General features: G+C 42.3%; 1 protein-coding gene and 1 long non-coding RNA gene across 10 annotated transcripts in view; one reads left to right on the plus strand and one right to left on the minus strand.

Moving 5' to 3' along the window:
- The window catches only part of LOC116660508, a 30,680-nt gene extending 14,143 nt beyond the window's left edge, over positions 1-16,537 (minus strand). For all 3 annotated transcript variants that reach the window (XR_004316073.1, XR_004316072.1, XR_004316062.1), the window contains exons 1-2: positions 16,096-16,537; positions 9,633-9,740 (exon numbers count right to left, since the gene is read on the minus strand). This is a non-coding gene — a long non-coding RNA (uncharacterized LOC116660508). The remainder of the gene's footprint in view (positions 1-9,632; positions 9,741-16,095) is intronic.
- Positions 16,538-16,690: 153 nt separating this feature from the next.
- OTULIN (OTU deubiquitinase with linear linkage specificity) overlaps positions 16,691-22,323 on the plus strand; it is a 65,108-nt gene continuing 59,475 nt past the window's right edge. For all 7 annotated transcript variants that reach the window (XR_004316095.1, XR_004316096.1, XR_004316090.1 and 4 more), the window contains exon 1: positions 16,691-17,002. Coding sequence is in view for 4 of the 7 variants with exons in the window: in XM_032470232.1 (XP_032326123.1) it covers positions 16,851-17,002 (152 nt within the window). In the remaining 3 variants the exon portion in view is untranslated. The remainder of the gene's footprint in view (positions 17,003-22,323) is intronic.

Here is a 22,323-nt window from a genome sequence, read left to right on the forward strand (position 1 = left end):
ATGACAGGGATCCAAATTGGAAGAGAAGAGATAAAATTGTCTCTATATGAGGCTGACGTGATACTATATACAGAAAACTCTAAAGGCTCCACACAAAAACTACTAGAGCTGATAAAAGAATTCAGCAAGGTAGCAGGCTATAAGATGAACATACAGAAATCAGTCGCATTTCTTTACACTAACAATGAAATATCAGAAAAATAAAGTAAAGAGACAATCTCTTTTAAAATCACATTCAAAAAATAAAATATTAGGAATATCTGTGACCAAGGAGGTAAAAGACTTACAACTGGAGAACTACGAAACATTGATTAAGGAAATTAAATACAATTTAAATAAGTGGAAATATACCCCATGCTCTTGGATTGGAAGAATTAATATTGTTAAAATGGCCATGCTACCCAAAGCAATCTATGGATTTAATGTAATCCCTATCAAATTATCCATGAGATTTTTCACAGAACTAGAAAAAATAATCCTAAAATTTATATGGAATCACAAAAGACCCCAAATTGCTAAAACAATACTGAAGAAAAGGAATGAAGCTGTAGAAATAACCCTTCTAGACTTCAGACAATATTACAGAGATACAATAATCAAAACAGCGTAGTATTGGCACAAAAAACAGACACATGGTTCAATGGAATAGAATAGAGAGCCCAGAAATAAACCCACACACCTACAGTCAATTAATCTTTGAGAAAGGAGGCAAGAATATACAATGGAGAAAAGATAGCCTCTTCAGCAAGTGATGTTGAGAAAGCAGGACAGCTGCATGTAAATCAATGAAGTTAGAACACTCCCTCACACTATACACAAAAATAAACTCAAAATGGCTTAAACTTAAACAGAAGACAAGCCACTATAAACCTCCTAGAAGAAAACATAGGCAAAACATTCTCTGACATAAATCTCAGCAATTTTCTCCTAGGGCAGCCTACCCAGGCAATAGATATAAAAGCAAAAATAAACAAATGGGACTTAATTAAACTTACAAGCTTTTGCACAGCAAAGGAAACTATAAACAAAAAGACAGCCTACAGAATGGGAGAAAACATTTGCAAATGATGTGACTGACAAGGGCTTAAATTCCAGAATATATAAACTGCTCATACATCTCAGTATCAAAAAAACCCACAAATAACTCAATCAAAAAAGGGCAGAAGACCTAAACAGACATACCTCGAATGAAGACATACAGATGGTCAATATGCACATGAAACATTGCTAATTATCAGAGAAATGCAAATCAAACTACAATGAGGTATCACCTCACACTGGTCAGAATGGCCATCATAAAAAAGCCCACAAAAGATAAATGCTGGAGAGGGTGTGGAGAAAAGGGAACCTCCGACACTGTTGGTGGGAATGTAGTTTGGTGTAACCATTATGGAAAACAGCACGGCGATTCCTCAAAAAACTAAAAATAGAGTTAACATATGACTTAGCAATCCCGCTCCTGGCCATTATAACTGGAAAAGACAAAAGTTCTAATTTGAAAAGACACTTGCATCCCAATGTTCACAGCAGCACTATTTACAATAGCTAAGACATGGAAGCAACCTAAATGTCCACTGACAGGTGACTGAATAAAGAAGTTGTGGATACAATGGAATACTACTCAGCCATAAAAAAGAGTAAAATAATGCCATTTGTAGCAATGTGGATCGACCTGGACATTGTCACACTAAGTGAAGTAGGCCAGAAAGAGAAAGATAAATACCATATGATATCACTTATATGTGGAATCTAAAAATATATGACACAAATGAACTTACTTACAAAACAGACTCCTAGACATAGAAAACAAACTTATGGTTACCCAGCAAGGGGGTGGCATGTGGAGGGATAAAGTGGGACTTCAGGATTTGCAGATACTAACTACTGCATATAAAATAGATAAACAACAAGGACCTATTGTATAGCACAGGGAACTATATTCAATACTTTGCAATAGTCTATAATGGAAAATAATATGAAAAGGAATATATATATATATATATATATATATATATATATATATGTAAATGAATCACTATGCTGTATGTCAGAAATTAACACAACTATATGTCACCAACTATACGTCAACTAAAAAAAAAATTAATGCTGCTGGGAAAATGGCACCAACAGACTTACTCAATGCAAGGTTGTCACATGCCTTCAATTTGTAAAAATGCAGTATCTGTGATGTGCAGTAAAATGCTGTATCCCTGTATTGGCCAAAAGTATAAAAGCCCTGTGATTGCCAGATAAAGTGGGAGGCTGTGGGGAGCGGGGTACAGCTTTGGACTGGTTAGTTTGCACATAAAAGCTGTACTCACAGGGGAGGAGTTTATCTCTAGGAATTAGCTAATCCTCAAAGGGGCCATCTCTCCTGGGCCAGCAAGTTCCCAGATGCCAGACAACAAGAATACAGGAAGAAAATATAGCCAATACAGGTCCTTAATAGTTTTTTAGAGTATAAAGAATGTAGAGACGTTCAGAAACCAAAAAGTCTGAGAATATCTGGGCTGTGCACAATAACAAAGATGCCCCAAATCTCAATGTTTTAACACAGAAAAGACCTTTTTTTCATTGTTCAAGTGAAGTTTTCATACTTCTGAAAGGTGGCATACAGTCATCCCTCAGGATCTCTCAGGGATTGGTACCAGGGACCCCCAAGGATATCAAACCCTATGGATGCTAAAGTCACTTATATAACATGGTGTGGTACAGTCAGTCAGCTCTCTGTATCTGAGGATGTGGAAACTGCAGATGTAAAGGGCCTACTATACAAAGAATATCAGAAAAAATTTTTTTAAAAGGCCATAATGTCAGAACAAAAGAAAATCATTTAAACTTAATTACTTTAGCTTAATGAGAAACTCCCTATATCATTCTTATTTTTCTCTTTTTTTTTCATGAGTTAGTGAAATTTCATCACTACTCAGGAAGAGTTCAGGGACTGGTGCTTGGAAATTTCTGACACCTAGGACAGTTACGGACAGAAATGATGTGGAGGGGAGGAAAAACCTTACCTGTTTATATGCTGAAAGGACCCAGCAGAGATGGGGAAGTTTGAAGATATGGGAAAAAGAGACACTTGATAGAAATCCTGGTGGAGATGAAAGGGGAGGGAGGGAATGGTCTGAAATAATAGGACAGATGGACACATCTCCTCCTCAAAAACTGGTTGGAAGGGAGGAGGAGAGGGTGCCTTTGATGGTAAGTTAGTTGAGGGGAGGAGAGAAGCTGAGAGTCCACCCCTAATGGCACTGGTTTTCTCTGTGAATCATGGACAATTTCATTGCTGAAGGTGAGGAGGGCAGGGAATGAAGAAGGTTTAGGAGTTAGGAGGCCCACTGCAGGGACTGGGGAAGGGAGAGGACCAAGAAAAAACGACAGGTGAAGGAGCAGAACCGAAGGCCCAGCTGAGTCTGGATCTTAACTAGTAATAACATGAAACATACGGCGGCCTAACTTTTCCAACTGGGCTTCTTAATCCTGGCATTGAACAGATGGTGTGAGTGTAGGGAACTGATGTTGATTGAAAGCCCCTGTAGTGTGATGATTAAGAGCATGGCCTTTGAAGCCAGCTGGCCTGAGTTAAAACCCTGACTCTGACACTTACTACCCTTTTCAGTAAAAGGGGCCACTAATAGTCTTGTGGTGCCATATTAATGCAGGGAATAATGGTTTTGTGGAGGACTAAGTGACTAAATGTATGCCATGGATTCCCTTACCACGCCCCAGCTCTGGGGGTTAAGGGGCCCACCTAGGTTCCATGGTTTCACGCCTAGGTGAGTGTTGGACTCTTGAAAAGGGACTGTTGGGCTGCACCCACAAGCCTGCAAGCTCAGTACCTGGCCAGCCTCAAGAGCAAAGAAAGACCCCCGAGTCAGTGACAGAGACATCAATGGTTTAATGCGCAGGGGGATCTTACCTGTCTGAAGCAAGGCCCTGGAACGACCCCACTGCAGGCAAACATGGCGGCAGGCTTCACTACTGGGGCAGGGGGAGTGGACGTCAGGTTGGCTCATCAGTTACCAGGGAAACCAGCAGAGGAGCACGCCCCTCAGGTCCCTCTGATAGGCTACCAAGGTGATGTTCTCATCTAAAGATTAGAACAATCACTTGTTGGGGCCTGGGGCAAGCATGTCAGTCAGCGTTTACTGAAGAGGGAAGGTCAATCAGGAGAGGAGGGTGTAGGTGAGGCAGGAACTGGTCCCACAGGGGATGTGCGGGGAGCAAGAGGGCAGCCGCGTCGGGCGGCCTGACCACAAAGGGACATACCCAGCTCCTCTCCCCTTCCTGCCTGTTTCCTTCTAGGGCACATCCTGTTCCGGCTCCTCCCTCGTGGCATTACAATCCTCTCTGGTTGCGGTGGCGGAATAGGAGGTGGGTGTACCTGGGTTCTCCTCTGTTCTATTTCCAAACTATATTTTGGCATAATCTCTAAGCCCTACTGTCCTCAGGCCTTTAGTTTTATATCTCAATTACCTGTTTTAGAAGTAAACTACACGCTACCTCTTATTTGCATTTTACTCTAATAATCCTAGTCTACCCATCCACTTGCCCGAGAGAGAGGCACCTTGGGATCACAGGGGGAGATCATATATGTAGAGGATGCAAAAGATAAAAGCATAGAAAGAAGTTCCAAAGAAATCTTTTTACTTATTACCTCTCTTAATTCTCCTGTAAATAATGTTTCCAGCCCCCTCAAATACCCAATACTGACGCTCGGAGGGATTAATAACGTGCTCAGGGTGACATAGCTGCCCACTGTCAGAGGAGTCATTCAGTTCCACGCCTGTGCTCCTCCACCTCTGTGCTCTGTGCTGCCTCAAAGGTCTGCACTAGTCTCATGGGGGCCCTCAGGGATGGAGGCAGTGGGGGAACAGGCTGTGAGGGAGTGGTAGGTGTTGACGAGAGAGTAAACAGCATGGGCAAGACGAGAAAGTGGGGCTCTGTGTGTAGAGAAGTGGGGGCTGATGAACAGGGAGAGAAGGAAGAAGTGAAGGAGCTGGAATCACAATGAAATGGACGAACAGGTGGAAGAGGAGAAAGGAGGGATGACTCCTAGTGGGATGAAGCTGATGGTCTTAAGGGGTTCACTTCCAGATGATGACAAGGTCTAGATGCAGCCACAGGACTAAGCTGTTGAAGAGAAGCTGAACACCACGGGCGTGGAGGACACTAAGACTGCCAGTTTCAGCTGTTTGAGTAGAGGGTTGAAACAAGCAGATCTGATGTCAGAGCCCTTTACGAGTGTTTTAGAGTGATCTTGCAGTTGACAAAGAGGAGGCAGGGGCCAGGGTAGCAGATGCCCAGAGCTGGTGCAAGGTGGGAGCCTCCCAAGAAGAGGGCTGCAGAGGCAGAAAGAACCTTGGTTTTTAATTGTAGCACATGGAAATTCTCATACACGACTCTAAATGGTCCTCCCAGCAATCCTATGAGACGCATTCAGGGCAGAAAATAGAGTTCCTCCAAGAAATCCACCAAAAGTGTTAGCCTTGGGACTTAGAACAAGTCTCCTGACTTGATACACACTGGATGGAGTTTGTCCTGAGAGCCTTGTTCCTCTGCAGACTATTCACAGTTCCTACTTTTCAAAAGAAAACTTACAGACTCTACAAAGAAAAGGAAGAACATTTCTCTAAGTTCTCTTCACCCTAGACTCTGCTGTAAATGGTGGGAAAGGCCTGCTGGGCTGTCAGGAACTGGTGCAGACGAGGACCTTACGATGCCATCTAGTGTCCATGATTGGACTTACCCACAAAGCTTTGGCTAGAAATATTCTGAAAAATAATTTAAGAAGATTGCAAGTAACTGGTTAATTTTGCAAGAGAATAGCTATTAAAACACCTAATGTTTTTCTCTCCTTGCCAGGAAGATTCCTTAACCCAGCCTCCTGCATACCCCAAAGGCTAGACCAATGCAGTGAATTATTGCATAAAACAGAAATTATGACCCAGTGAAGTCCAAGGCTATCTTAAAATGAACAGTTTCTTTAAGGTCTTGGGTCACCTGGTACAGTGAAAAGATCATGAAGCTTGGTGCCAGCGTTCTGAGGCATTCTAAGACATCACTTAGAGAGGGTATATGACCTGCCCAAGGTCACAGAGCCAGTTTTCTCTTTGCTATACTACATTTCCACCACGATACTGATATAAAGAATATGAATTCACTCCACAGAAATTTACTAATGATCACTGGTACCATCCATCGGGTTATAAACAAGGAACATAAAGATTTATGAGTATTAGGGAATTGAATGTTTGTGTCCAACTAAAATTTGTATGTTGAAGTTCTAACCCATAATGTGACATATTTGGAGACAGGGCCTTTGTGGAAGTAAAGTTAAATGAAGTTATAAGGGTAGGGTGCTGATCCAGTAGGATTATGTCCTCCTAAGAAAAGGAAGGGAGACCAGAGCTTGCTTTCTCTCAGCAAGTACGCACAGCAAGAAGGCAGCCATCTGCAGGCCAGGAACAGACTCTCCCCAGAACCTGGGTGTGCTGGCACTCTGATCTCACTTTTAGCTCCAGGACTGTGAGAAAATAAATTTCTGTTGTTGAAGCCACCCAGGATGTGGTATTTTGTTATGGCCGCCCAGCCCAAGCCCAAGCCAACCAAGCCAATGGATATCTGCTTCCCCCGAAGCTGCTTCCAGCTTTGTTAGGGAGGTCAGCAGATCAATTACTACCCAACTTGCTGTGACAGATGTATGGACATCTCCTATTTCTAAATGGCTGCTTTAAAAATAATGCTGATGGTGGGCAAGACTGGTGGTGACAGTCAGTCTGACATCACAGATGCCAGATAGCTCTAAACTCAAATACGGTTCAGAGACGACCCTTTGCTTAGAGGCATCTCGCCATTAATAAAACATGGGCTTTCTCACAGAGCCCTGTGTGCCCTCTTTGAGTAGGCGATGGAGCGGGGCTGCAGAGCCAGTGACTGAACGTGGCCTTGGGTTCTGGTTCAAGGGCAGAACTTCTGGTCCTCAGCTGCCACATCCATAGATGAAGGGGTTTGACTGGCTGGCATCGGAGGCCATCATGTGAGGGTTTGGCTCACCTTTTCCCGTAGAAGAGTTCTGAAGAACTGTGAAACTGTTCCAACATTTGAAACTTGACATCTAAAATTTTCCATTAGAAATTTAGTTTTAAAGGATGTCATTTCCACTGTATTATAAATACTGGTATTTGAAAATAAAATCATCACCTGACTCACGTTTCCAGTACCAATAATCACTTCCCTGATGTGGAAACTGTTTGCTGATTCATTCTGACTAAGAGCTCCTGCAACTTGCTTTTTCTCCTTTACTGCTTCTGTGCTAAACAACCCCCAAACTTTTCCATTATGCTCTCCCCTCCCTATACATTCTTTACTGAGAATAGCTTTAACCCAGAGTCTATGCTCCAGGAAGGAGGTAATAGGCCAGTAATCTCAGAAGAATGGACAGACCCTCCCAGGGCCCCAGATTTATTGAGGTTAAGAGGAATGTAGCACCCTGTAAAACGTCCTGATTGTTATCACCTTTTCTGTTCCATCTAGTTTTTCTATAAAACCTCAAGACCCCACCCCCAAGATGGATTCGAAGTCTCTAAGGCACAAGCCTGCTGTGACTCCCCTTTGCCAGGCAAAGCAATAAAGAGGTTCTTTTTGAATTCTCCCAAAACTCTGCCTCAATCCAGCTTTCAGGGTACAGAGGCTGGTTTTGTGGCAACATAAATAACATATCAGAAATTCACATCATTCATAAAAAAGACTAATTTTACAACATTTCTTTTTCTCACTGAAATCTTACTTTTCTACTCCATTCTCTATTCCCAGAATTTTATATAATGTAGTATATTTTGTTTGAAAGTCTTTTATTACTTAAAATTACCTGGAAGTTTTATTATTATAATTATCAGTAGTAAAAATTTAAAACAATATATTACGAATTTTGATAATAATTACACATACTCAGTAAAATTTTATTGGGTGCATCTCTTTCAAAATCCATTGGTGAATGTTATTTATTGTTAGAAAGAGATAGGATTTAATCTGAATTCAATTTCTAATTTTAGGTTCTACAGAAATAAGCACTGAGAAATATTGTTCTCATAAATAGATGAAAACAGTTTTGTTATGACAGTTCTTTCAACTTCTGAATTGCATGCCCAAAGCATCATAGTAATCTCTCATTTAGTTATTTTAAGTCATCAGCTAAAAACTTTAGGTTTTCTGTCAAGTTTGTTGAAAGCAAAGAATTAGAAACCCCCTGAATTACAAAAGGATTGATTATCCAGTAATTAGTCAATCACCTCCCATTTCTGGGCCTGCCAAAGAACAGTCATCTCACCTGTACACACTAATTCTAAGAAAGAGTACTAAGTAAGGCAGAGAGCCTTGCCCCGAGCGTGTCACCTGGACGACATAAAATGTCATCACTATTGCTTACCTGTACTCTGCCTGATTCTTCCAGCACTCTCCCTCAGGAGCAGTGCTTTCTTCCAGTGAAATTACTGTCACTCTCATATCCCTACTTCACATTATATCTGAATGAACATATTGACCAAACTACTCCACTAAAATACCAAAATACCCACTCTTAACAGAAGGAGGGGCAAGACACGAAGCCTGAATACAAAATTTTGGTGCCTTATATTGGAGACTTCTCCAAAAGCAATATTTAAATTGTCCTTTGTTTTGATGCTCTAGAATAGCACTATCCAATAGAAATATAATGTGAGTAATGTATGTAATTAAAAATTTTCTAGTACCTTGTTTAAAAAGCAAAAAGAAACAGGTGAAATTAATATTATGTATAATGCAATTATTTCCAAAATATTATCATTTCAACATTTAATCAATATAAAACATTAAAAATAAGGTATTTTACATTTTTGGGGTATTACTCCTTGAAATCCTGTAGTATTTTACACAAATAGCAGATCTTAATTTTGACCAGCTACATTTCAGGTGCTTAATATACACATGTGACTAGTGGTTATTATAGTATTTGACAACACAGCCCTCGAGGGACGCACTGTAGTAAGATTTGGGAAGGATAAGAGAGCAGTGTTTTGTTTTTGGTAAAGAAGGAATATGGTGAACACAAAGTAAGTGGGCAGAGAGGAAAACAAGTCTATCCACGTCCTTATCTGGCTATGAAAGTTATCTTTTTACCCCAAGGCCTCTGCTGCACAGCTGTATGAGGTGGCCCTGGTGTACCTCAAGAGATAGAGGTACCTCCTTAAAAGGACCACTATTTTAAGGTGGATTTGAGCTGCTGTGGTCTTTGGGAAATAATGCAATGATAATTGAAATGAAATTATGCAGCCTTATTTTCTGAAGAAGACCTAGTTAATCATTCACTAAAATTCTGGACGAAGTGCAAAGAAAAAAGTTACGAGGTACAAAGATTAGCAAAAGATCCAGAAAGCCCTTGTTACTTTGTCAGCAATCTCCTGGTATGATTTCTCAAGGTATGGTTGACTCATCGTAAGTAGAGAGCTTTTGGTAATCGTAGGGTGATGTTTTCCCCTCTGACTGTGATGGAGATAAGAAGGGGTTACATGAAAATTACCAACCTCACATCAGATTACTGTAGGTGAAGGTCTCCCATGTTATGATACAGAAATGAAGAATCTCTTCCTTACCTTTATTTTCTTAGGAAACGTCTACAATTTGTCCCTCTAGCTCTTTCTGAATTCCAGTGTACAGTATGAAAGATGGGCGTCCTTTCCAAAGGAGCTCAGATGCTTGTCCTAAAAGGTAAGTATAAAGAAGTAACTCTATGATACTGTCTTAATTGGCTTGGGCTGCCGTGACAAAACACCATAGACTGGGAGGCTTAAACTACAGAAGTTTATTTTCTCACAGTTCCGGAGGCTAGGAAATCCAAGATCAAGGTGCTGGCTGGTTTGGTTTCTGGTGACAGCTTTCTTTCTGGTTTGCAGATGGCTGTCTTGTGTCCTCCACGGTAGACAGAGAAGTCTGCTGTCTCTTCCTCTTCTTATAAAAGCACCAATCCTGTCAGACTGGGGCCCCACCCTGATGACCTCATTTAACCTCTATCACCTTCTCACAGGCCCTATCTCCAAATTTCTTAGTCAGGTCAAGCTGCTATAACAAACTATCATATACTCGATGGCTTAAATAATTTTATTTCTTACAATTCTGGAGTCTGGAAGTCCAAGATGAGGGTGCCAGTATGACTGAGTTCTAATGAAAAATCTTTTCTGGTTTTTATATTGCTGACTTCTCCTTATTTCCTCACTTGGCAGAGAGTAGCAGAGAGGAAGAGTAAACTGTCCTTTGACTCTTGTAAGGGCATTAATTTCATTCATGGTTTCTCCACCCTACTGACCTCATTTGGCCCTAATTACCTCCAATGGCCCCCCACCTCCTAACACCATCCCATTGGAGGACAGGGTTTCAACACATGAATTTTGGGAGGACACATTCAGTTCATATGACCAAATATAGTCATATTGAGGATTAGGGCTTCAACTTATGAATATGCAGTGGGGGGATATGATTCAGTCCACAGCAGATACTAAGGTACTAAGGGTATGGAGCTCCACTTTAGAAGCTCTTCAAATAAGTTAAGATTATCAGCTGCCTGTGTTATTTGTTTAGGATGAAATTACACTTAGCTGGAAGCAAAAGACTGGTTTAATGTTTTCCAGAATTCCAAGTCTTTTTATATTATTCTCTGTTATTTCCTTATGTATGAAATGGTTTCAATTTCATGATTAAATTTCATCATGGCCTATACTTCTCCCAAAAAAACCTCTTGGGGACAATTTTGGGGGTTTCTAGGTAAACTATTACTACTGCAAGATATTTTTTAATAAACTATTTCCTCCAGTTTTCCCTGTAAAGTTATTTCTTCTAGTCTCAGAACTGCAAATACACAGTAGGCTCTCCATCCCCAAATCCTGCGTAAAAATAATGAGCACTCCACAATCAAGAAACATACTGAAAAGGGGGATCTTTCAAATAAATACTCAGGTATTCCTGGAGTAGTTAATTTCTAAGTGAAACTAGATATACTTGCTTCCAAGCCTGGGTACAGTACATGAACCTGTGAAACTAGAATAAACCAAAAAGTACCTTTGCTGTGACTACTTTAGAAATTGATGTACAGAACATATTTGAAATCTATTTTTTATTGCTGTGACATTGGGAAATTCCAAATAGTGAAAATACAGAATGTTTTGACTTTGCTATAAAATATTAGTTTATGGTATTGAAAAGGAAGATGTGCATCCAATTGGTACTAAGTTCCTATTAGAGAATTAAAAAATCAGCCAATCCAATAAACAAACACTGCAATGCCTCAGCAGTACTCTTAATGAAAAATTACTGTAAATAAGGGCTGAAGTGTCCAAAGAATAGGGACTCAGAGTCTTTGATGCATTAACTATTCTAGGCAAGGCCACTGAAGAAGCAGTTTGAGATGATTCAAAATGCTACCAAGTCTAAGGACTTACAAGTTATAATACCATCATTTTACTCTTAGTTATCTCATTTGGGAATGTTTGATTCTAAGGGGAAGCTGGAAACGGGAATTGTCTCTAGCAATGTTATTACACAGGCTTTTACTTAAGCTTAGTTTTGTGTTATTATTTATTCATCCTGACATAAAAATAGGCTAATTGTAATTATATCATAGTTCATTGTCTTACTTCTCACGACTTCCTCTAAGAAATTCAGATTTAGTCTTTGACTTATTCAGTTTAACACACCTGCTTTCTAATAATTTAGTTCAGTAATATCAGTAAAAAAATTGTGGGCATTTCCAATATGCACTTACACATTAAAAATATACACATGTACCTCTGTGTTTATTTACTATAAAACATACACACAACACACTTTTTTAAAGATTAGATAAAGATGAAATACTTAACATTTAAATTATAATTTTTCTATTGAAGTACAAAATAAGAACAATATGACTAGACATTCTTCTTTATGTTGGAAAGTCTTGGTTTATCACTTTGTGACGTGGTATTTGAGTTTGATTTTTTTCTAATATAACAGACTTTCTTTGAAATAGTTTTAGACATACAGAAAAATGGAGAAGATAGTACAGAGTTCCTATGTACCCTGTACCCAATTTCTCCTATTACTAACATCATACATTAGCATGGTACATTTATTACACTTAATGAACCAAAACTGATACACTCTTATTAACTAAAGTCCATAGTTTATTCAGACTTCCTAACCTAACGTCTTTTTCTGTTCCAGGATCCCACCCAGAATACCACATTACATTTATTTGTCACACCTCCTTAGGTTCCTCTTGACCAACAGCTCCTCAGACTTTTCTTGTTTTGGATGGCCTTAACAGTTTTGAAGAGCACTGGCCAAGAAATTTTTAGGATGCCCCCTAATGGAATTCGTAATTTGTCTGACATTCTTCTCACAACTAGACTGGAGTTATGGGTTTTTGGAAGATCACAGAGGTGTGGGGCCATTTTCGTCACATCATACCAAGGTTACACACCAATCACATGATTTATAACTGAGCTCAGGCCACATGGTAACTTTCCGGTCCACTGGTAAGGATTCAGCCTCTACAAAGGTCCATTAGTAAGCCAAAAGCTGTTTTTCAAAAGGAGAGTAGTTATCCTCAGAGGATGGCAGGATTTTGCCCCAAAATTCTAAGGGTTTGCATTGTGATTCACTTACAGGTACTTGCCAAAGACTCCAAATATCACCTGTCTGCCACTTCAAGCACCACTGGATCCACTGAGTCATCTGACCCACGTGGAACAGCAACGTGCACAACAGCCAGGACCTGTTGCCGAGACTTCCCTTCTCTCACTGTGGGTGACGCCTTTTATTTATTTATTTTTAATAGTAGGAGGTGCTAGATGTAACAACTTACCCTTCACCTTAGAAGTGATGTCTTGAAATGCTCCACTCCACTGGACCCCTAGAAATTTCAGAGGTACAAGGCCTCTGAATTTGGGGGGATTTATTTCCCATCCTCTGATATGCAAATACCTTACAAATACGTGTATAGTAATTGCTACTTCCTGCCTACCAGGACCAACCAGCATATCATTATCAGTGTAACGGGCCAGCACGATGTTCTGCGGAAGGGGAAGGAGGTCCCTGAAGACTAAATCATGACATGGGACTGAAGAGCTGATGTACCTTGTGGCAGAACAGTAAAGGCGTGTTGCTGACTTGTCTGTTGATTCCTTCTAGTGGTCTTTTATGACACGTGTAATTGGAAAAAGCTTTTACCAGATCAATAGCTGTATACTAGGTACTAGGAAATGTGTTGAGTTGCTCAAGCAATGAAACCACATCTGGAATAGCAGTGCAACTGGAATCACCACAAAATCAGATTTATGAAAATCCACTGTCATTCCCCAAGATCCAACTGTCTTCTGTCAAATAGGTGAGTCGAAAAAGGATGTGGTGGGTATCACAACCTTTGCAACTTTCAAGTTCTTGACAGTAATGCTAATCTTTGCAATCCCTCCAAAAACGTGGTATTGTTTTGGCTTATGTTTTTATAGCTTAGCAACAGTTCTAATGGCTTCCATTTGTCCCTTCCTATATTAACAACCTTCACTCTACAGGTGAGGGGACCAATGTGGGGATTCTGCCAATTGCTGAGTATGTCTATTTTTTTATGCATTCTGGAACTGGGGAAATAACCACAGGATGTGTTCAGAGATGCACTGGGCCTAATGTAAGATGGACCTGAGCTAAAATTCCACTGATCACTCGACCTTCACAAGTCCATACTCTGATAGGTAGACAGTGATGTTCAGGTTTCCATGAATTAGTGTTAAGTCAGAGCCACTGCCTACTAATCCCCCAGAAGTCTGGTTATTTCCTTTCCCTCAGTGCACAGTCACTCCAGCAAATGACTATAGGGTCCTTTGCAGAAGGCTGGGGAAGAAATTAACATTATAAATTTTTGGCAATGAAGTAGGGTCCTTCCTCAAGAAAACCTAACCTTCCCTTCTTTCAAAGAGTTCTGGGTATGTAAATTGGCTCAAGTCTGAGAACTGATTGAAGGACTGCGATTCTCCATTTTGGTGATGCAAGTTGGGATTTCTGTTCATAGACCTAGAACTCTTCTGCTTATAAAGACCAAGTAGGAGGGGGAGGGTATAGCTCTGTGGTATAGCATGTGCTTAGCATGCAAGAGGTCCTGTGTTCAATCCCTGGTACCTCCACTAAAAATAATAAATAAATACATAAACCTAATTACCATCCCTCCTCCCCCTGCACCAAATAAAAATAAATTTAAATAAATTTAAAAAAAGACTAAGTAGGAATTTAGTAATTATCCATTTATTTCTTTTCTAGGGACACCACTATCAATTGGCTAATATCACAGGTCTCAGTGAGTCAGACAATTTTGACTATTGTTTTGTCCATTACAGTAACTGCACTGGTCCCACATTGCCACCCTGAGATCCCACTATCCCCACTGCATTTTGGAATTTCATTTGATGGTACCAGTCTCTACTGTAAGATACATCTGATTACAGAGAAGAGCAACTGCAGATCCCATCAAGGATGCTGGGACTTCACAAATAATTTCTCACAGTCATGGTGAAGCATAATGTCCTCTGGCTCCCTCCTGGGGTGGGTGAGAAGGTTTTCCAATGATAAATCCACTCTAACATTTCAGTCTTCTCAAATCTTTGGATATCTTCCTCTACAGTCTCCCAGGCAGTTCTGGCACTTCAATTTCATTTATTGTAGGCACTTTCAGGTGGATGGAAGTTAAGTAATCAATGGAAGTTTTGCTCAGGTCCTTCTCACAGTGGACCCATTGGGTCCCCAAACCTATCTTGTGGTTATTTTCTCACTTTCACAGGCATAGTAGGAAAAGACATACTAACAATCAATGAAACAAACTGGTAAGCCTTATCTAACCCTTTGAAATAAAATGTATCTAGAACATCTGCTTAGCCCTCCTTACCAATAAATTTGGCCTGATAGCATTTTATAATCCTTCATCTTTATCCCTGTATTAGTTTCCTAGGGTTGTTGCAGCAAAGCACCCCAAACTGAGTGGATTAAAACAAATGTAATTTATTTTCTTGCAGTTCTGGAAGCTAGATATCTGAAATCAAGTTGTCAGTAGGTCCATGCTTATTCTGAAGGCTCTTTAGAATATTTCCCTGCCTTTTCCCAGCTACTAGTGGCTCCTGGCATTTCTTGGCTTCTAGCTACATCACCACAATCTCTGCCTCCATCTTCACATGTCCTTATTTCTTCTGTGCCTAAATACTCTGAATCATCTCGTCTTTTATAAGGACACCAGACATTAGATTGAGGGTCCATGCTAATCCTGCACATCTCATTTTAACTGATTACATCTGCAAAGAACCTATACCCAAATAAGGTCATATTGAGGCTCCAGCTGGACATGAATTTTAGGGGACATAAGTCATCCCACTATAATCCCACACCCTTAATATCCATACAAAATTTAACTGTATATTCTTTTGTATGCTCTGAATTTTTTTTAGCATGTGCATTTATTACTTTTTCAAATATAATTAAAGGGGGAAATCCATCACTGTTCTCTGCCTTAAAATACAAGTATTCTTTCTATCCGGTTTCTCCCTCTGATGCCAACTACTACTTAGACTCCCTACACTGGTCTTCCTGTCTTGTCTTTTCCCAGTCTTTTCTCTAACTGCACACAACTGCGGTATTTCAAAATAATCTCCTCCTTCCGGCCTTTCAAGGAGGATCAAGCACAAGTACCCTAATTAGCCAAAGGTGGCTTTTTCAAGATCTGGTCTCCAGCACCCTTCTCGAAACAAGCTTTGTTTCTTCTTTCAGTAAAATCCCCTGTTATATATCGGTTTTGCCCCAGAACTACTCGTAGGTTTCTGAACTGCCCATGCCACTCCCTTCCTCCACACTTTGGTCCTGAGCTGCTTGCACTCATGACCGCTGCTCAACGTCAGCGGCTACTACGCTATTCCCTCCCCAGTCATGAAACATTGTCTTCTGATCTTTGAAGCCTGTTAATATTTCCCTTCGCCCTTGCTCCTCGTAAACCAAATTTCCTATAAGAAAGAACGTAGTTCAGGAACACACCGTGCTGCGCTGGCTCACCTGTCGGGCAGAACCATTTCGCTCTTCCCGCCCTCACGGAAGGGAAGGACTGTAACTCCCAGCCCTGGAGCCGCCAAGCCCGACCACGCACCGAAGGCTAAAGGCCGCCGGGCCCCGGGGACGGGTGGGTGGTGACGGACCTGTCACACCGGAGAGGCCAGGCCATCCACTCGGCCCACATCCCTCCCTCCACAGCCAGGCAAACCCCGTCGGCGGAAGGCGAGGCTCCGAAGCCAGGAGAGACACTGTAAGAGACGCCCAAATATGTCAGCGCCCTTTACATCTCAAGGCCGGCCTTCCTCCGCCTCACCGAGGAGCGTCCTCGCCGCTAGTCCAGTGCTTTTCCCTCTCCCACCACGGCCCGGTCCCTGGGGACTCGGAAGCGCCAAGATATCTAGAGCGATAAGCGCGCGCCGGAGACTCTAGGGCCGACTGGCGGCGCGCCCGGGGGCGGAGCATGCGCAGCAGCCGCTCCGCGTGGGCCGTCTTCGTCTCGGGCGTCTGGCCGGCGCAGGCGCATGCGCAGGCTTCGGGGCTCAAGGCGCCCCGCCCTCCCGGGCCGCGCCCCCTCGCCGCGGGTCAGAGGCCGCGGGGCGGGAGGTGGTGACGGGCGCGGAAGCGTTGCGTGCACCCTCGGAAGCCGGCGGGCGGCAGAGCAGCGGCGGCCACGGCCGGGCGCCCCGACCGGAGGGGCTCTGGATCGCTGGAGGCGGCTGAATCCCTGCGGCGGCGCCGCCGGCGGCGGCGGCGGCCCCATGAATCGCGGGACCATGCCTCAGCCCGGAGCGTGTCCGGGCGCGAGCTGCGCCGAGAAGCCGGTGCGGGAGGCGGGGGCCGCGGCTCCGGAGGGCAGGAAGGCGGCGGCCGGTGGGCTGCCGCGGACCAAGCTGCGGTGCCCAGCTGAGCAGTGAGTGCAGGACGCGGGCTGGGCACGGCGGGGGCGGGAGGGGACACTGGGCTCGGTCCCCTCAGAAAGGCTTGGGGGGCGTGGGGCCGGCAGGGGTGTAGCAGCGTGGGGCCCTTCCCACCTCGGCTTCTAAGTAAGGTTAGCGACAGACAGGAATCTGAAGACACTCGTCCAGTGTCCCCGTACAGAAGTTTTCCCGGAAGGCCCGTCTTGAAATTCTGTTTATCCATTGCCTCTACCCCACCCGCTATTTTGACATCTCCATAGCTTTAACGTTAAAGAAAACTCCAGAAACTTGGGGAAGAAACTCTAGAAGCAGATTGTTTGAAAACTCATTCCTATTAGATCTTTCCTCCAACCTGGTGCGGGAAGGAAGTAAGGTTGTCACTGTCACAGGCACAGGAAAGCTGAGCCACGCGACATGTTTGTTCTTGGAAGGCAAGTCGCCGCTTGATGAGTGTCCCACCTGTTGGACAGACTTTGGACGGAGTCTGACCCAGTTCTGTTTTGCCAGTTAGCGGCTTAACTAGATATCCTCAACCCTCTTTGTTTTTAAATCTGAAAGGCAGTGTTGGTTAGATCAATGATTTATTGAACTGTAAAGAAGGTGGCGTAAATCAGGGAAGTTTAGAGTTTCTGCAAAGAAAGGGACGGAAGCAGAATTACAAACTTGAAGGCTGAAACTTCTCTGCACTTTCAAGTTCTAGTCATATATAAATGCCTTTGGAATTCCAAAAGTGACAAAAGCACTCGAATAACCAGTTTGACAGATATCTTAATTGACCAGAAATTCCACTTTTTCTCCCCATTTCCTAAAAAGGGGTTCTAGGAGTGGGGACTGTTATTGCAGATATTGTAATAATTCTCACTTACATGCTTCTTTTCTGTGGGCTTTGACATTCTCATTTACAGAGCACCCAAACCCCTTGAGATAGTGTTACCCACACGGTTAATGGCCCCTGGGAAAGATTTAGAGCAGAAAGTCTTAAACTCCTGCCCTCAGGAGCTAGGCACATAACTGAAGTGAGTGAAGCTGGGTAGGTGCAGTCTGTGGATTCCTGGAGAGCTGGGTCCGTTCGGGCTGGGTCTACCAAGTTTTGGCCTCTAGTTGCTGGGTTTTCTGTATTTAAAGAGTTCAGATATTCTAAAATGTTCTGGTTTTCAAACAGTAGCATTTTTTTTTTATTTTTAAATCAAAACCACTGTGTAGGCCCATGTGTGAGCTGATGTGACCTGTGGCTGCTGTTTTGCTCCCTGGGTTTGAGACCTGCCTCAGCCTCTGCAGCGGGTAAAGTGCCTTTACCCCTTCCCAGCCCAGGCTAGTTCTTAACTGCTGCTGCCAGGCTGGCTGCTGCTACCTTGCTCATGCCCTGGTGGTCTGAGCTGGGCCCCCGCCTAGTGGCCCTGGCCCTCAGATGCTGCTTCTCAGCCTCAGCAGTTTCATGCCTCCCAGGAGATGTGGAAACTTGGAAATCAGAACCACAGTCCCCAACATGTGCATAGTTATTTGGCAAGTTTTTCTGCTGTGTGTGGTTCCCAGAGCCTGAGCACCTGGGGAAATGGGTCATGGTGCGAAAGGAACACTCTTTCCTGATGGGAAGGTTTTGTGGCACAGTGGCTACTGACTGTCAATAGAATTATAGGCTTAGAGCTGAAAGGAATCTAAAAATCCCCGGCCTAGGTTTGTCATTTTACACATTAGGAAAACGACTTGCAGATTTGATAGGTGCAGCCTGTCCAGGGAGTAGGCTTCAGGGCCAGGTTCCCTGATGCCTGGGTAGGAACCTCCCCACTATTTCTCTCTGACTTCCTCAGCAACACTAGGCAGAGGGATGTGACTTCTGATGACGGCCGACTTTACTTTTTTTTTTTTTTTTTCCTGGAATAGATGTTCCAATTTACTGTTTTATTTCATAGCGTAGTTGCTTTTTCTTCCTATTTTTGTTGTCTTTGGCCATCTCATTCTCTTTTAAGTCTCATAAGAGAGCAAGGGGGAGTAAGGGAAAGAGGTGACAATAACTTCAAATGTCAACATCTTACGTTTTGGGCTTTCTTGCTTAATATGTGGGCAGTGGGGTTACTTCTCCTTGCTCTGTGATATTTTCTCAAGGGCTGGAGCAGCCATACTGCATTACATAAACATTGCTTATTATATAGTTTGCAATATGATGTGTGCACATCAGCTTTTACATGGTGATGTATGCAACCTAATAGTTGAGTGTAGATTTAAATAAATAAAGTAATGCCTGAATTAAGTCGTCAAATAGTTTTTAAACCTTATGTTTTTCTGTCATTGGAGCCAGTCCCTTCTTCCCACCCAGAGAATTGGGTTTGCCCAGCACACGAATTGAGTAAAATTTTTGCACCTGGAAATATGAAATACTGTAAGATGCAGATATTTTGAGATAATTTGCAAAGGCATTTAAATACATTCAGTAGATAGCAATTGTGAATACAAATCATAGCCCAACTTTTGCAGCCATTGCTCACTCAGGCTGTGACTCTTTGAGGGGTGCAGTGATGGGTACGGGAAGGGATGGCTCATTTCCTGGGCAGCTCTGTAGAATACTGATTCCTTTTGACTGAGATCACTGTGTTTTGGAAGGGAAATAGTGGAGAAGAAAGACATAAAAACCATATGGATAAGCTACTTTCTAAATCTCTTTCCTTCCTTTTCTTTCTTTCCTTTTTTTCTTAGTTCACTTGAGAGCTGTGGTTGGCTGGCATTCCTTGGACAAGCCATATGGATGGCTCACAAGATGACTTAGGGTTCCTTTTGAAGAAGTATTGGGCCAGACCAGATTTTGTTGACTTTCTGGGGAACTCCTGCTGTCAGCAGGTCTCCTATACTCTGTCCTCTGCTCACTTGACCTGTACAATTGCAACTTATGCTGTGTCTACTTCTTGCTCTTAACTAAGCCAATACTACAGTCCTTGAGGATCAGAATGGTCCTGGGACATGGTTGGTGGCCAGGCTTGACATCCTTAGAGAATTGAGAAATGAGGCTGCTCCATCCGTGGTCCTTCTTTATCTGCCTGTCAGTGGGACAGGGCTTGAATCTGGGGTCCACAGGCTTGCTGTGTGTAGAAAGGAACATGTGTCTTTGTACCCCTCTGAAATTGAAGAAAGAATTATATGTATATTTATGTTTTTCTGGACTGAGATTCTGATGAAAGCTGTAGATTATCAAAAGAGCTGTGAACAGCAGCTTGTTAAACCGTTGTTCTCAGGTGTTGCTATTTGTACTATTGTGCAGATTTGTTTTCCCACCCATCTCACACCTTAGCAGCCTTAGAGGGCTATTTTTGGTGGGGTAACAGCTACACCCTCCTGCCCTTTCCCCCACCTGAGGGTAGAACCTGCTTCAGGGCTGGGATGTCTCTGAGAAACCTCATTGTGGAGGGTGTCATGTGGAGTAGCAATGAGCCAGTCGTGGAAAGTCCACTTGCAGGAAGGAGGTGGAATCTTGGCCTGGGTGCCGGTACTTTCCTGCATTTGATGTGTTGTTCACTCATCTATACAACCGCTAAGAGGTGAAGACAGGCTGGGTTGAGTGGTCTTTACTTTTCCTGTGCCTGTGTGGGATGGTGCATTGGTGTCACAGTGGTTGACACTGTCTCACCAGCACTGCCTGGGCCATTAGTCTTCTAGGACAGGCCAAGTTAAGCATGAACTGCAGCGTTCAAGTCCAGAGAGCTGAGCAAAGTCATACTCAATTTAGCTTTTTCAGATAACTAAGGGGAACTTGGCGCAAATGTTCATAACGGTGAGTGATTAAAATGCTGTCTTGTTAGCTTTGCATATACGTTAGAATTGACTTTTTTCATATCATGTATATACTTGCATCAGAAATTGAAAAATTGACTTCACAGGAATGCCTTCTGCTTCACGGAGCTCTGTGTTTTTAGCTTACACTTTTGTTTTGGGAAATAGTATAATTTTGTCTATATGTAGTAAGCATTTTTAAATTAAGTTTTCAAACATCTGTTATGCAAGTCTTTGAACAGAAAGTGGAAGGTTATAATTTAGTATGCAAGGTCATGTAACTTACTCAATGATGTGTATTGTCTTAATATTAAGAATGAAGTATTTCATCTCTAAGAGAAAATGAGAGTTTGAAAATACACACTTTAAAATAACATGATGCTAAACCAATAATTTTCTAAGTAGGAATTATTAGCATTTTGGTTTTAAAATTTGACTGTGTAATTGAGTATGACTCACATGCCATGGTCCCCAAGAAATCAAGGCACATTTAAGACTTTGTCTTACTTTTCTACACTACTTTTCTAGTGATCTGTATGTTTTCTAGAAGGAAACTTTGCTATGGTGATCATTCGAGCCTGTGTACTTCAGTGGCCTCTTTTGTGCCAAATGCTGGTCACTCTTCACTCCCACCCCAACCTGACGCACACAAAAGATTGCCAAGTTTCTGAAACTGGTCAGCATGGAGGAGTTTATCTTATCATGTAATAGCCCCTTTCCTTTCATTGTTTTGCCCTCTTCCCTTCCCATAACAAAAATTTAAACCTCTAGCTATTTTAGATTCCCAACTGTGAATCTAATTTTGTTCTGTTGTTGTTTCAGTTTTAATATTTTGCTGCTTAAAAAAGTTAAAGCAAAAATTTATTCAGTGAAGTATTTTCTTAAATAAAGGGTTTTTAAAATTTTTCTTGTTTTCACACACCTTTCTGTCTTTCCAGTTGATTGTCCTTATGTTGGATGTGTTTCATTTTGGCTGGTAAATGTCTACTCTTCTGACCATATCAATTGAATTTTATTCCTTGAACCTATAACTTATCCTCTCTCCAAGGAAACACAGCTTTAGGATCATTTTCAAAGTGGCCTTTAAAGACCATATTATAGTTTCCCTGGTGGCCCTGGCAAGTTAGCAGATGTCCTTGGTTACATGTCCTTGGTGAATGGCCATGGACAAACAAGTAAGCAAACATTTGTGCATGGGATCAGAATGAAATCTAGTTGTGGCTGAAGTAATTTGAATATACTCTGGGCCTCCCATTCAACAGTTTCTGCTTTAATTTGTTTGTATGTCTTCAATCACTACTTTTTTTATTTCCAGTAATCTTCCTTTCTGCTCTGTCTTCCCTTTGGCTTCTCATGTTGACTTCGTTTTATTCCTCTCCTGTTGGTCTCTGGGAATTCGTGTTTGCGGCTGTACACAGAGATGCTTGTTTAGAGAGCCTCTTCTTGGGCGCTGGTGTTGCCGTTGCACTTTGGCTATTTTGTGGATTAGACAGAAGGAGGACAAGAGTGGAGGCGGAGACGCATGCCCACAGCCACAGAATTCGCTTGAAGTAAC

This window comes from Camelus ferus, chromosome 3 (assembly GCF_009834535.1).
Source record: "Camelus ferus isolate YT-003-E chromosome 3, BCGSAC_Cfer_1.0, whole genome shotgun sequence".
NCBI classification, from domain to species: Eukaryota; Metazoa; Chordata; class Mammalia; order Artiodactyla; family Camelidae; genus Camelus; species Camelus ferus.